Source organism: Sclerotinia sclerotiorum, genomic scaffold (genome assembly GCF_000146945.2).
Source record: "Sclerotinia sclerotiorum 1980 UF-70 scaffold_17 genomic scaffold, whole genome shotgun sequence".
Taxonomy (NCBI): domain Eukaryota; kingdom Fungi; phylum Ascomycota; class Leotiomycetes; order Helotiales; family Sclerotiniaceae; genus Sclerotinia; species Sclerotinia sclerotiorum.
In genome coordinates, this window is record NW_001820819.1 from 194,707 (window position 1) to 207,968 (window position 13,262).

General features: G+C 43.4%; 3 protein-coding genes across 3 annotated transcripts; 1 reads left to right on the plus strand and 2 right to left on the minus strand.

The window, feature by feature from the left end:
- Window positions 1-538: 538 nt before the first annotated feature.
- Window positions 539-2,236, minus strand: SS1G_11028 (hypothetical protein; the record flags this gene model as incomplete). Its single annotated transcript, XM_001587738.1, has 4 exons — window positions 539-892; window positions 945-1,589; window positions 1,648-1,894; window positions 2,076-2,236. The coding sequence occupies 4 exons, from the start codon at window positions 2,234-2,236 to the stop codon at window positions 539-541; spliced, it is 1,407 nt and encodes a 468-aa protein (XP_001587788.1).
- Window positions 2,237-4,315: 2,079 nt separating this feature from the next.
- On the minus strand, window positions 4,316-4,830 carry SS1G_11029 (predicted protein; the record flags this gene model as incomplete). Its single annotated transcript, XM_001587739.1, has 3 exons — window positions 4,316-4,432; window positions 4,528-4,654; window positions 4,763-4,830. The coding sequence occupies 3 exons, from the start codon at window positions 4,828-4,830 to the stop codon at window positions 4,316-4,318; spliced, it is 312 nt and encodes a 103-aa protein (XP_001587789.1).
- Window positions 4,831-8,922: 4,092 nt separating this feature from the next.
- Window positions 8,923-12,367, plus strand: SS1G_11030 (hypothetical protein; the record flags this gene model as incomplete). Its single annotated transcript, XM_001587740.1, has 5 exons — window positions 8,923-8,986; window positions 9,580-9,724; window positions 10,140-11,124; window positions 11,176-11,628; window positions 11,909-12,367. The coding sequence occupies 5 exons, from the start codon at window positions 8,923-8,925 to the stop codon at window positions 12,365-12,367; spliced, it is 2,106 nt and encodes a 701-aa protein (XP_001587790.1).
- Between the last annotated feature and the right edge of the window lie 895 nt (window positions 12,368-13,262).

The following is a 13,262-nucleotide window of genomic DNA, read 5'->3' on the forward strand; positions in this document are numbered from 1 at the left end:
ATTCCTCCATTCCTCCAATTCTTCCCTTCCCTTCCCTTCCCTTCGCTCTATGTCAAATGTCTCTTCTCTCCTTCCCTTTCCTTCCCTTTCCTTCCCTTTCCCTCTCTTCCCTTCTCCCTTCTCCCTTCTCCTTTCTCTCTACTTCCTCTCTCTACTATTCTATCATCCCTATAGATTATAAATAAAGGGTCAGTTTATATCTACATCTATATCTACATCTACATACGCAAAAAAAAAACCCAACCCTAAGTACTAGAAAAAGAAAAAAGGGACCTAGTAGGATAAATCAATCAATCAACAAAATCAACAGAATCAACCACTAAAAGAATAACAACACACAAACCACCATTTCATATCCACACCACCTTAACTGGGATCATTTCCAGCATTTCTTCATTTATATAATATATTGTAATATAATATAATATAATATAATGCAATGTATGTATGTATATATCATGTATCAACAAATGTATCGGTATCATCCAAAGACCGGAAAGAAATCCTTCATGAGGAAATGCATCTTTAAAAACGAATTCTAAGCTCCAGTAACTTCACTCTCCTTCAAATCCCATTCTCCCTGTTGTAACATATGTAGAACCTCCTTTCCATCATCTGTCAAATCCGGTTTACCTAATGGTGTAACAGATCCTGTGAAAAATCTCGGTTGCCATTCAACCCCTTGATCCTGTCGCTCTTTAGCCTTCTCTCTCTGCCTTTCTTCTAATTCTTGTTTAATGGCTGTCGCTCGGGAAAATTGTCGAGAGTTAATAGCTTCGGTAACGCCCGACCAGAATTTGAGCGATTCATTGGGTAGCTGTTTCTCTGTTGGAGGAATAATCTTCGGTGCTACTTGAAGCGGCATGAGATCTATTAAAAGAATTGGATTGTCCTAGTAGTGTTAAATTAGCACTTATCATCTGAATGCATAAAACAACACTTACGCCCTTTGGCCCCAAAGTGAAGTATAGCTTGTCCTTCCAGTTTCCAGATATTCTTGCCAATACATCCTTATCAGGGACATCTTTTATCCTAGTTTTATTATCATTGTCCGGATCGTAGCGGAACACTACTCCCTCCACTTTATTTTGCGTCTTTCCTAACCATCCTTCTTCAACATAATGCAAAATCGTCTTAATCTTAGTCTGAGTGCAGGTTATATAGCACTGGTCTCCCACGGTAACACTCAAAGTTCCACGTAAAAGCCCCCCAAGATGAGCAGCTGGGTGTGTGAGTTGATACTGCTCATTGTCCCTCCTCTCAATATTAATGAAGATACCCAAATTGTGCTCCCCTGGTGTAACCTTGATACTCGTTCCAGTGAACTTCGCTGATAGTTGATCGAACCCTCTAGCTGAAATACCCTTCTCCGGACAATCGACATAAAATGCGGAGACCGGTGGATGATGCGAAGTTTGTTCCGTTAAGTAAGATACTCGAACTTTTTTACCGGAGGGTTTTGGCTTAGGAATTGTAACATTGGACGCATTTGTTGATGACATAGGAGTGTTCTTTTTCGAAGACGAAGCACTTGGACTCAATTTGATCGTCTCTATAGCCGGTTGTGAATCCTCAACTTCCCAATTACACTATTCAAAGATCAGTATTCCCCACTACGATCTTGCCATTTTAGATGCAACTGCTTACCCTGAAAAATTCCCCAAGGGTAGAATTATATGGTTTGCAAGGCTTTCCTTTGACATATTTTAAATCCTTCGTAAACCAAAATCTCAAGACTTCTAGCATTCTATCTAATGGATCGTCCGAGTCTCCTATTGCCACAAATGTATTCGGTTGATCGAGGTAATTCCAATACTCGAGATTGGGAGTTGGTTCTAATAGCTGGGCCGGCAAACTAAATCGAACGGAAGCAATATCTGCCACTCCAATAAACCTGTGTAAATAGAGAAAACAATGTCAGTCATTTATCATCTGAGACCTAGACGCCTCTGCGGAAGGCGTTGAAGTTGCTTCAGAGGCTGTAACCACAGTTCGTCGCATTGCCCCTTGTTGATAGCGGTGTGTTTTTTCTTTCCACATCTTCAAAGACAGATGCGAGAAGTAGAAAGACTTACTTTCGCAAAATTCCCAAGAACATCTTAAGTTTCGAGCCATCATCTGGTGGTTTCTCTGCTGCGGTAGAGGTGGTAGGTAACGACTCGGAAGCAGTGGAAGGGCTCGTCGATGCAGCGGGCGAAGGGTTAAGAGCAGAGGATCCCGAGGATGCAGATGCCATATTTGAAGATACAGACTAAAATGATGATTGAAGATCGTATATGTGGTATAACGAGCAACAGATAAAGGAGAAAGTGGAAAGTTGAAGTGACTTCGAAATTTAAGTGTTTAAGGTTGGTTGGTTGTTGTACAGTAATGTGGCCTATGATGATGCTGAGAGGTCCTTGGTACAGTTCTGTAGTGACGTTTAGGGGCTGACGATAAGAAGCCGATAGGGTAAATTGAGCTTGGAGAGTGCACTTGACTAATCGTGTAATTCAGCTGCAAACTGCAAAACTGCCATTCGAAATTGATCAATTTCAGATCAAATATCAAGAATTCATGAAGTTAAAAAAAACATATTGATATGATTTTAAGGTGTTTATTATCAACTGGCCAGCTGCAAAATGTGAACAACCGTGCGAAATTGAAACCAAAATCATCGAAGATATTAGATTTAACTTTGTTCCCGTACGCAATGACTCCCGCTCGGTTATTTTCCTAGCTGATAATGAGATCTGAATATCACAATTTGGTCCAGTTGATTGTGAGATCTGTTCAAATTTTAGTTGATTATGATTAAAAGTTTTTAGAGTATCTACAATGTATCTACATAATCATTACTCCCATATCCAGCTGCCTTGCTATCCAAAATTTCCCAAAGCATTATGATTTGCCGGCCTCCCGTCTCCTTCTCCGAGTATATCAAACCACAATTACATATGTTAGAATGCTCCCGAGATATCTGTCGAGATTTTGAACTCCCTGGTATTACAGAGTAAAGCAAATTTGTACTGTCTAGTTAAAACCACCACCTAATACCGACAAAGTAAATTGTGTTAAATAGCTCTCCTGCATTTCCTTTCCCCTTAGGTTTGAATCACGCGTAGGGCTGCGGAAAAATTCTGTGATAAGAATGATATATTCAAGGTTCTCTGGTCATATCAATGCCCCTTCTGTGTAGTTAATAGAGAAGCTTCCTAAAATGCCTTGAGCCGATATCACTGGAGAGCCTACTCGCAGGTGAACCAGCGAGCTCCATATGCTTTAAACTTGGGTGGAATATGTGCATTCAAACTGAACGAAGGCACGCCAAAAAGGCAACAAGGAGAACCTTGACCTCCTCAGTCGGGGCCTCTTTGCGTGGTGGCTCTTACATAGGCTCTTCCGCCGGAAAAAAAAGATTGATCCTGTTACTTGGAAGGCCTTTCCAACTTGTACATAGAGAAAAGATGACAGACAATATAAAACACTTGGCTACTTACTACCTCATGTATTCTCGAATCCGTCGTGATCAGAGCCGTATTGTGTACTGAAGTATCGTAATCGTAGCATGAACCTGGCATCAGGCGGCTGATAAAAATGGTGTAGATGCATTGAAAGAAGGAAAAAGATAAGGTTATAATATAATACGTCTTATGTCTAGTGATGGTGAAGAGAGGATGAATGACTCCCGAGTCCCAATGGTCTAGACTGCGGTCCGAGAATGAGAGATTCCTGCTTCCATAACTCCTCTGATATATGTGATTCATCTGAAATTGAGTTCATTGGAGTGGACAAACCATCCTCAAAGATTCAAAGTGTTTTGTGAGTTATCCGTTCTTAATGGACCGTAATCCGACCTATAGGAACTCTTGGGAGAAGACAAGCCAGGTGGCACAAAGTAATATCGGACTAATTACCGACTATATTTAGCTCCCAATCATCTACATAGGCTCCGACTTGCAGGCGGTCCAGCCTCGATGAGGACAAGCATATCCAATTCGACAAATTGCATCTTGAATATATGCATATCATCCTGTGCAATATGAAGACATCCATCTAAAAAGCGTATAAACTCGCGATCAAAATAAGCGCGCGCTCTGAGTGTCTAGACAAAATCCTAATGAGTTCCGGCTGGACTAGACCGGGTCGCGGAACGGGCCTCCTAGTGACTACATGGCCAAAGGGGCGATAGAAAAGACATTGCATTTCCTCCAATCACACCAAACGAACCGTGTTTCCGTTTCAGACCTCTCGCAGAAACCAAAACCCAAACAGCTCCCGCAGAAAATCCCCACACCGGGGAGCCCGAGCACGTGTACCAAACCAATGTCTGACTTCAAGGAGAAGAGTTCTTTCCTAACCCGAGCGCCGACTCCCAAGCATTTAAATTAGGCATCATACGATATGAAGGCTTGTCCGTGAGCATTGTGTGCAAATCATTCGATAGGCTTTCCTATGCAAACTTGTGCCAAGAACCAAATTTTGGTATGTAAATGCATGCAACCCAGCCAATTGTGCCGAAGTTCCGACCGTGTACAGTCCTCGTACCTGCAGTGTTGCCGAATGACGACAGCGACGTTCATCATTCCCATTGTGTTTGAAACTCTGATTTTGAGTTCGCTGGCTTAGTAACCACTGAACCATCGATGGTACATGCAAGATCCTACTTGATGGGCTAAGAAGGTTTGAAATAGAGTTCTATCGGGTCGATCACAATTGATGACAGATTAAAAAAAACGTTGATAAGGGTCCCGGTAAGGCGGTAGGGCCATCCAGGTCTTACAACCAAAACGCTGCCAGGTATTTGCAGTAGAATATTCGTCGAAGCATACATGATACAGCAGCATACATATCTGTAACTAGGAATCGAATTCACACGGATAGAGATGGTGCATTAGGTAAAGGCTTACTAGATTTGATCTCCACGCTTATTGGATTTTAATAAATGGAAGAAACACGACTAATAGGGATTAAGACTTCGAGACTTCAAGGAGTAATCGGCTAAAAGATAAAAGATCTTTGCCAAAAAAGAAGAAAAATGAGGAAAAATGAAGAAAAAAGAAAAGGAAAAAAGGAAAAAAAGAAAAAAAGAGAAAAAGAGAAAAAAAAAAAAAAGACCAAAATGATACTGACTATACCACCCTTGTTCAAACCCATTTTCTCAAAGGTTTTTCTTGGGGGAAGGGGTGGCTTGCAAAGGTTCCCCATCATACAAGCATCATTGACGTCATTTGTATGGGCTTCAACTCGGAAAATTAAAAACTGTGCGGAACATCGGATGAGAACTTATGAAAATCCTCCCTTATTGAGGAATTTGAAGGCGGAGATCAGTTATACACGAATTAAAAAAGACACGCAATTAAGATGAAAAAATGAAGAAAACTTTGGTTCAAGTGGAATTTTTCACTGATAGAATATCCATTTTGCTATATCATCACGCCCGTGACGAAGGATGATCCGATGCTTGATGGCTGATGATTACGAACCTTTTGCGTCGTGTATCGGTAACGGTGATGCTATTTTCAACGTGGCAATTCAACTTTTGCAGAATTAGTTTGCAGCAAATGACAGCGGAACATTTTTTATCTGGAGAAAATATTCAAGACTCGACTATTCTAGATGCCGAGATAAGTTCGAGTCTCCACCGCCATAGGGCAAGTAATCATTAATGCGGCCTGTGGCTGAAACTTTTCTCTCCACTGTCACCAGCGGTGTACCGTGATGGCTTCATGTGCATTGTTCTCGATCACTTGACACTTTATCGACTAGATTCAGTACTGACACTGCTCCTAGAGTGAACAACTCATTTCGCAGGAAGGGAATAAGATGGGGGCTGAAATCTTTTCGCGAAGGTTCCACGGCTCGGTTCTTTGGCGAGAGCTGCATCGAGATTGCCAAAAGATGCCTTCGTGTTTTATACAATCATACACCTGCTAATCGAGCAGCTCCGGGCTACCATGCTACCATGCATATCTGAAAATGACTTCGAATTGCAAGAGCATGTAGTAAGTAATCCGCCAACATAAAATGGCAGAATCATTCTTCTTTATGGAGACTTCGAAAAATTGGACAGTCGAGAAAGTATACCGACTCCCAAGGCAGCGAAAGCACCTCGCAAATAAGATCACCCATCAGATACATGTCTTCGTAATCTAATCAAGCCGTGCTAGTGGAATTCATCACGTTGCCGTCTAATGTAGGTTAGATGTGAATTCCTTTCATGCAAATGCAGCTATCTACCCTTCCACGCGTTTTTGCGCTCGCCATCTATGCCCGGCAACCAAGCTAAAGGCGGATGGAAATTGAGCTAGTGTTTAAACGGAGATGAAAAAACGTTAATTAACCACTTAAGACTTTGATAAGGGAGCGATGAACCTATGAGGAAGGAGCAAAAGTCAGAAAAGGCATTAGATGCAGCAAGGGAAGACAAGGAAGACGCAATATTCGAGGGTATTAATTGTGTGAGGGGTTGTGATAATAGGTGAAAGACGAGCCGCAAAACTTTGGCATCCCACAGACCAAGGGGAAAGTGTGGGAAATCGGCTGCACCAGCCTTTACGCCACAGTGGCTCGACGATGGCTTTTGTCCGAGAAGACATGCTTGTGACGATTGTGTGGCTGTGTGCTCAAGAACAAATGAATGTCGGTATTACCGGCTGTTGTTCGTTATAGACGAATAAGAAGTAGCGAAATCCATTCAATTGCAGCAGACTAGGCATTTGATTGAGCTTTCAGATGTTTGATCAGCCTATGAGAGCTCAAGGGGCCTCTATTCTAGGATGATCGAAACACCTCCATTTCCCGTTAGACACCTAGCAGCAGATAGTTGCTAGGGTAATGCTGTATGCAGCGAAGCCTGGGCTCTGAAGCATATGAACGTATGGAGAAAAGATAAAATCGCGGCAGGTGACACGACACAGTATGCAACATCTGTTAAGAGCTTGGTGAGAATTCTTCGGAGTGGATGGCCAAGACAGCAAAAGTTCGGTGGTTTGTTTAACACCGGAATATGCTTCTCCTATATCAGCATCAAACCTAATATGCATGATGGAATCGCAAAGATGCAGACTTCGTAGTACCATTGGACCATATTTCCGGAGATCACACTATAGTCCAGATCACAAAGCATGAAGCTTGCGCTTCATCTCCGGTGCGATAGGTTGATGGATCCGCCACAACGCCTCCACGGAGTAGTCTCCGTATAATTCCAAAACCTTCTCGCTGATCTACTGTGGCTTGTACGGCTCGCTAAAGAGTTCCTTTGTGACATTCTTCTTGAGATCGTGGCTGTGGCTATGCAACGACGCAATGGAAGAGTTTGTGATCATCTGGAATAATTCAAACTGAAAAATGATTGGGACCGGTAGAATGTCGCACGAAGAACACAAAAAGAGATTTGATGGGATTGTTTGTTCGGCGCCACAAATGGAAGACAAGGGAAGAAAAATTCCCCGCGCAGCCTGAAATGACCAAAGTGGCACCCAAATATGGTATGCAACGCACTAAGAATCTAGAGCCCCTGGGCCCCGAACTTTTCAATCCCCAATTTCATGAGATTAAAGGACCTGTTGGACTTGTCAATTTATTAAGACAGTGATTCGCAATAGCATGCTAGTTAGATACTCGGGAACAGTATCCGATCAATAACAGCAATTTTACTGTTTGTATGGTGATGAGAGTAAACGGTAAAATGAGATGAGAGTAAGCAACATGAGGGTTATGTGTGTCTAGGCAAAATAGATCTATCTGGTGGTAACCTAACGGTTCCAGGAGCTCGTTAGGGTGAAAATCAAAGGGTGAAAAAGGGGGCCATCTCCAAAAGTAGATATCTCTCCAGATTTCGATACAAAGACGCTCTTTTCATGTTTAGTAGATCGGAAAATATATAATTGCTCCATTTGTTTGTATGTAGCTTGTATGATATGTAGCGGAGATGGAGCAGAATCGAGTTTAGTCCTTGTTATCAATCGGGATGGAAAAAGACGTCCCGTGAAATATTTCATGATCCATTATCCGTAAGTGGTCTTGATCTCAGCAGGCCTTCAGCTTAGCAAGCATAAGCCAGTGTTACTTGACACTTCAGCATCCAGCATCCAGAATCCAGAGAAAGAAGAGTGAAAAAAGTAAAACATTTGCAATTCACTCGATAAATGGATGGAGGACGAATCTTTCGCCACAATATGAGATATGTCGCGAGTTTATTGTTAGTGTTGATCATTTCTTTAATTGTTTGAGATGGGGTGTGGCTGATGATGTGAATTTTCTGATGCCGCTTTGACACTGAGAATCGAGAATTTCTTGTCTCTCCACGTCCGAGGTCTCATTAGGGTAAGACTTCCGTATGTAGGAAGAACTTTCTTCAGCCATCCCTCATCCTTTCATCCCTCCCCCAGCAGTCCGTCCAGCCTGCCCAGGTAAGAATAACAATTAAATAATAATTCGCATATGAGAATCCCAGCAGGAGGAGGAGTGAGCAATTAGGGGATTGTCACTGAGAAAAACGACAAGGAATAGCGGAAATAATAGTAGCAATAATATCTATGGGTCCACCGATGATGTTATCGCAACCAATACACACATTTCATTCGTGGTACCTCTTACTTGGGTTTGCTTGGGTACGATGGATGCTTTGTTGCTGCTTTGTTTGGCAGAGATGCATAATATGAGAACGAGGATGAAATGACTTGAAGTTGATTCGAGTAGCATCAGTAGATATCGATTTTTATCTTTGCCGTTGTTTCCTAGAGCCCAATACTAGGAAAGTAGATCTCTAGACTGACTAGTAACTACCAGTAGACTAGTTTTAGCTTGAGATCCATTCGTGTAGAGTTAGTAGAGTTAGCAGAGTCAGCAGAGTTAGTTAGAATTAGTAGATTCTGCTTAGCTAGCGCAGTAGATTCATCCATATCGAGAAAGTGTTAATATGTGTCGGGGAGCGCCTAGATGCCAGATTTCGTCCCAGGAAGAAGTCACACGTTCCCATTCACTGGTACCGTAGTCAAAGTAGGTAAGAAGATAAAGTACTGAGTAAGTAGGTAGAGTACCTAGTATAGGTCATAAATAACAAGTGGTAGGTAGTGAGTAGTGAATATATTCAAGTATTGCGCAATTAGTTCTAGCTCTTATTTTATACTTTATATTTATTGTATCTCGCCTGCGTTTGATCCATACAAACAAACCCAAATTGACCCATGCGTGTACCTAGTAGACCTTTTCCTTCCCAAAAGAGGATCACGATTAAAAAGTAATCCTCAAGGAAGTTTCCGTCATCGCCAAATTCACATAATAAAAATCCATGAAAACTATACTATCATGATCCCCTCCCCCCTGGCCCTCCCCTTGTCTGACGCAGCTTTTCTCATTTTAGATACACGCCTTTATACGAAATATAAGCATCTGGTATCCCTTCCGCACCCGCACCCTCGCCCCTCAGATATCAATTTTCGCTTTTCCATATTCATATCCATAGGTTTCTAGTTCGGAACTTCACACTTGGATATCTAGATACCTCAATACCTAGGCATTACGTGAATTCCCATCACGCTCGCTACTCGAACTCCCAGCAAATCCCATATGCTTACCCCTCCACTTCTACTTCAGCTGAATTCACAATACAAACCACCCACGTATTAATCAAACGGAAGCTTTACGAAGGAGGAAACTCCTCTACTCACTCATCAAAACTTCTTCAACGGGAAGAGCTTGGAATAGCTCTTCTATCTACCTTTCAGATGTTTCGCAATCGGTAAGCTGAAAATTTATCGTCTTGTTGTTGTTGTGGTTGTTTTGGCCTCTGCGCATTACCTTGCGCTCAGTACAGAGAGCTCCATTGACCACCATCAAAACAAAGCTCACCATCTTCTCTTTTACAGGACATCATCGCAAAAACCCGGTGATGAATTCATCGCCAACTTTCGACAAACGTTTCCAGAAATTGCTATCACTGCAACCACCTCTGCTGGAAACAACGGTACTCACTTAGCCGCGCCTGCGGGCGGGCCAGACAGGCAAGTTACCTCAAATTCTCGTCGCAATCATGTGCATTTTGCATGGGTTTCAAAATTTCCTGTCGTAAAAGCTGGAATGGTTGCATCAATTCCTCCTGCTTTATATTTCTTCGTGCACATGGGCTAACGCATTTACCAATTCAGACATCGCAGCGTAGGAGGTGAAGAGATAAAAGATTTAGATCCAACACCCAGAGCGCAGCAAGAACCATGGCGATTCACACCCTCACTTTTGGACAACAATTTCACTTTCAATGCCTTTTCCAATGGAACACCAGTACCTTTCTACACACCTACACCGGGAGCGGCGAATACTCTATATCATAATCAAGCTGGAGATCTTCACACGCCTGGCATGGGTATGGGTATGGGACTTGGAACTCCTCTTTCACTCCCAACTTCTACAGATGGCCTCCATGCTCATACTATGATGGACATGTCCCATTTTGGTCACCACTTGCCTCCACATTTTCAGAACTTTAACCCATTTGCACATCCCCATCATCAACAGCAAACCCAGCAACAGACCTCATTCGCGCCATCCTCCTTCGTTCATCAGGATACAGGTTACGAAACAATGGACCATGACGGATCTCCTATGGATGATGACGAAGGACCGCTTGGTACCATGGAGCGGGCGATGCACCAATCTCCATTGACGAGCTTCCAGCCACAATCGTACGGCATGTCCATGTCTGGACCGGGCCCTCAAACTACCGAGAAATTCCGTTTTCACGTCATTCTAAATGCTCCAACGGCCATGATTAAACAAGCCGATGAAATCCCGGTCACGTATCTCAACAAGGGACAGGCATATTCCGTCTCCGTCATGGATACTGGATTGACTCAGCCACTTCAACCAGGAACTCGTTACCGGACATTCGTTCGTATCTCATTCGAAGACGAGCAGCAGAGGCAGCGACCTGCTTCGTGCTGGCAGTTATGGAAAGAAGGAAGAGGTACCAATGAGGCGCATCAACGCGGTGGAAAGCTTCAGGCTGTAGAATACGTTGAATCCACACAGCCTGGCGAGAGTGATGATAAACGTACTCGCGTGGAGCTTGACACGGCTTCCTTCGATGGGTTTTCTGTGATTTGGACCCCAGCTCCCAACTGTGCCCCCGAGTGCAACATTGCCGTTCGTTTCAACTTCCTTTCCACTGATTTCAGCCACTCGAAAGGTGTGAAGGGTATCCCGGTTCGATTTTGCGCGAAAACCCAAACGCTACCTTCTGGTTCTCCACACGTCAGCGAGACCTCTGAGGTGGCCTTTTGCAAAGTAAAGCTCTTCAGAGATCATGGAGCGGAGAGAAAATTAGCCAACGATATTGCGCACGTCAGGAAGACCATTGACAAGCTAAAGCAGCAAATAAGTCAGGCAGAGACTGGTATGAAAGATTTTGGGAAGCGAAAGAGAGGCTCAACTACAAAGGCGCAATTGAGTGAGCAGCGGCCTGGTAAGGTTCAAAAGCATAAACGTACCTGGTCCATGTCTTCTGCATCTTCTGCAGGTGGACGGGTTCCTATGGAAGAGGATCTTCATTCTAAGCTACGAGCGATGTCAGAAATGTCTCAAGCACACGACCAAGTAGCGTCCTTTTCCTGCGTGGATTCTGAACAAGATGATCCCGATATCCACCCAGTAGCTTTAGTCGGCGAACCCGCTCGACTTGACTAAAGTGGATTCCCATGACAATGCAATTTGGGCGGCGCGAAGTAGCGCACGCAGCTCGACGACTGGTACCTCGTCTATCATCTCCCCATCACCAAGTTCAATATCATTACATTCTCAGGCTGGCGCAACTGCTTCTAACCCTTCAGCTTCTTGGACTGATTTCCATAACCTGCCATCGGGGGACTTTCAAAATCAAAACCCACAGCATTTGGCGAGTCCGCCAGATCAGCTAACCAAGGTTCCCAAGTCAGGCGACGCTGGAAGCCTAAGTGGCTGGATTGAGGCTTTGGGAGTTGATCCATCTTACAATCCGCCTGTAATCGAACAACCTGTCAAGCCAGCAGCTTGCTTTTATGTACTCCGCCGAGACACGGCTCAGCCAGGCAAACATGAGTACCATCGAGCTATATACTTGATGCAACGAACCCTCAAAGATTTTATTGATGCCATCGCGTTGAAATGGAAAATTGAGCCTACCAAAATCATGCGCACTCTCCGTGTACTTGACAGTGGTCTACAGGTCGAAATGGACGATGATGTTGTACGAGAGCTTTCCGAAGGACAAGACTTCATCCTGGAAGTTCAGGTTTCTCCAACACCCGTCAAACGTGAATGGGAAATGGATGTCACTGTAGACAATGACAATGCTGGGGCGACACAGAACGTTGTCCCGAGCGAAGGATACGAATTGAGGCTATTTTTCTAATCAACTCACTTAATTTTCCTTTATCACTTGTTTTATTATACCCCCATAGACCAGGAAGGAGATGGTCGTGTAATTGTTATGGATCTGTAACGGTCTGGGATCGGGTTTTGGACTGGGCTTGAAGGGCGTCAATGTCGTTTTTTGAGATACCAATTTCTTCTATGAAATGTCTTGCTCCACACCGCTCCCAAGACGTCCGTATTGAAGAGAGAAGCATTTACATCAGTGGGAGATGTTGAGGGACAGATTTGGCGTCTGGCCTCAGCTGTACTGGTAGGGGGAGAAGGGGAGGGGGCATTTCACACTTTCTTGCATTTTTTTTTTCACGTTTGTTCCCATCGGAGTAAGCTTTCAGGTAATTTTTCCATTCATTTCACGGCTCTAGCAGCCAAACGAACACAATATTTGATGCAATTGCATTTGTACATGGCACTTCACGATGCGGACGAACCATTTCTTTTCCATGAGGTTGGAGATTATTATTCAAAATGGTACACAGATGGGCCTCGATGGCAATGGTGACGTCGGCGTACTTTGTTTGGGATCGCAGATATTTTGATTTTGCAACGGCTACTACAATAAAATGCAAAACTATTAATCATTCATTCGCTTATCTTCTTGTCCCCTCACATGTTCAGGTGAAAATTCAATACAAGGCATTCATGTCGTAAAAGCGTCTGGTAATAGGGACCGCCTGCAAAAATATTATACCACTAAAGGAAAGTAACTACTAGGTAGACTTGTCCTTGGCGAAAATTGCAAATGAGATAAGCCCAGAAATCTTTGCATTACTAGGCAGCTATTTGTGATTGTAATCATAGCATAGATGACTAGCGTTCAGCGATGGTCAGTCTAGTCTATATTATTCATTACTAAGGGTATTTATGTTTAAACC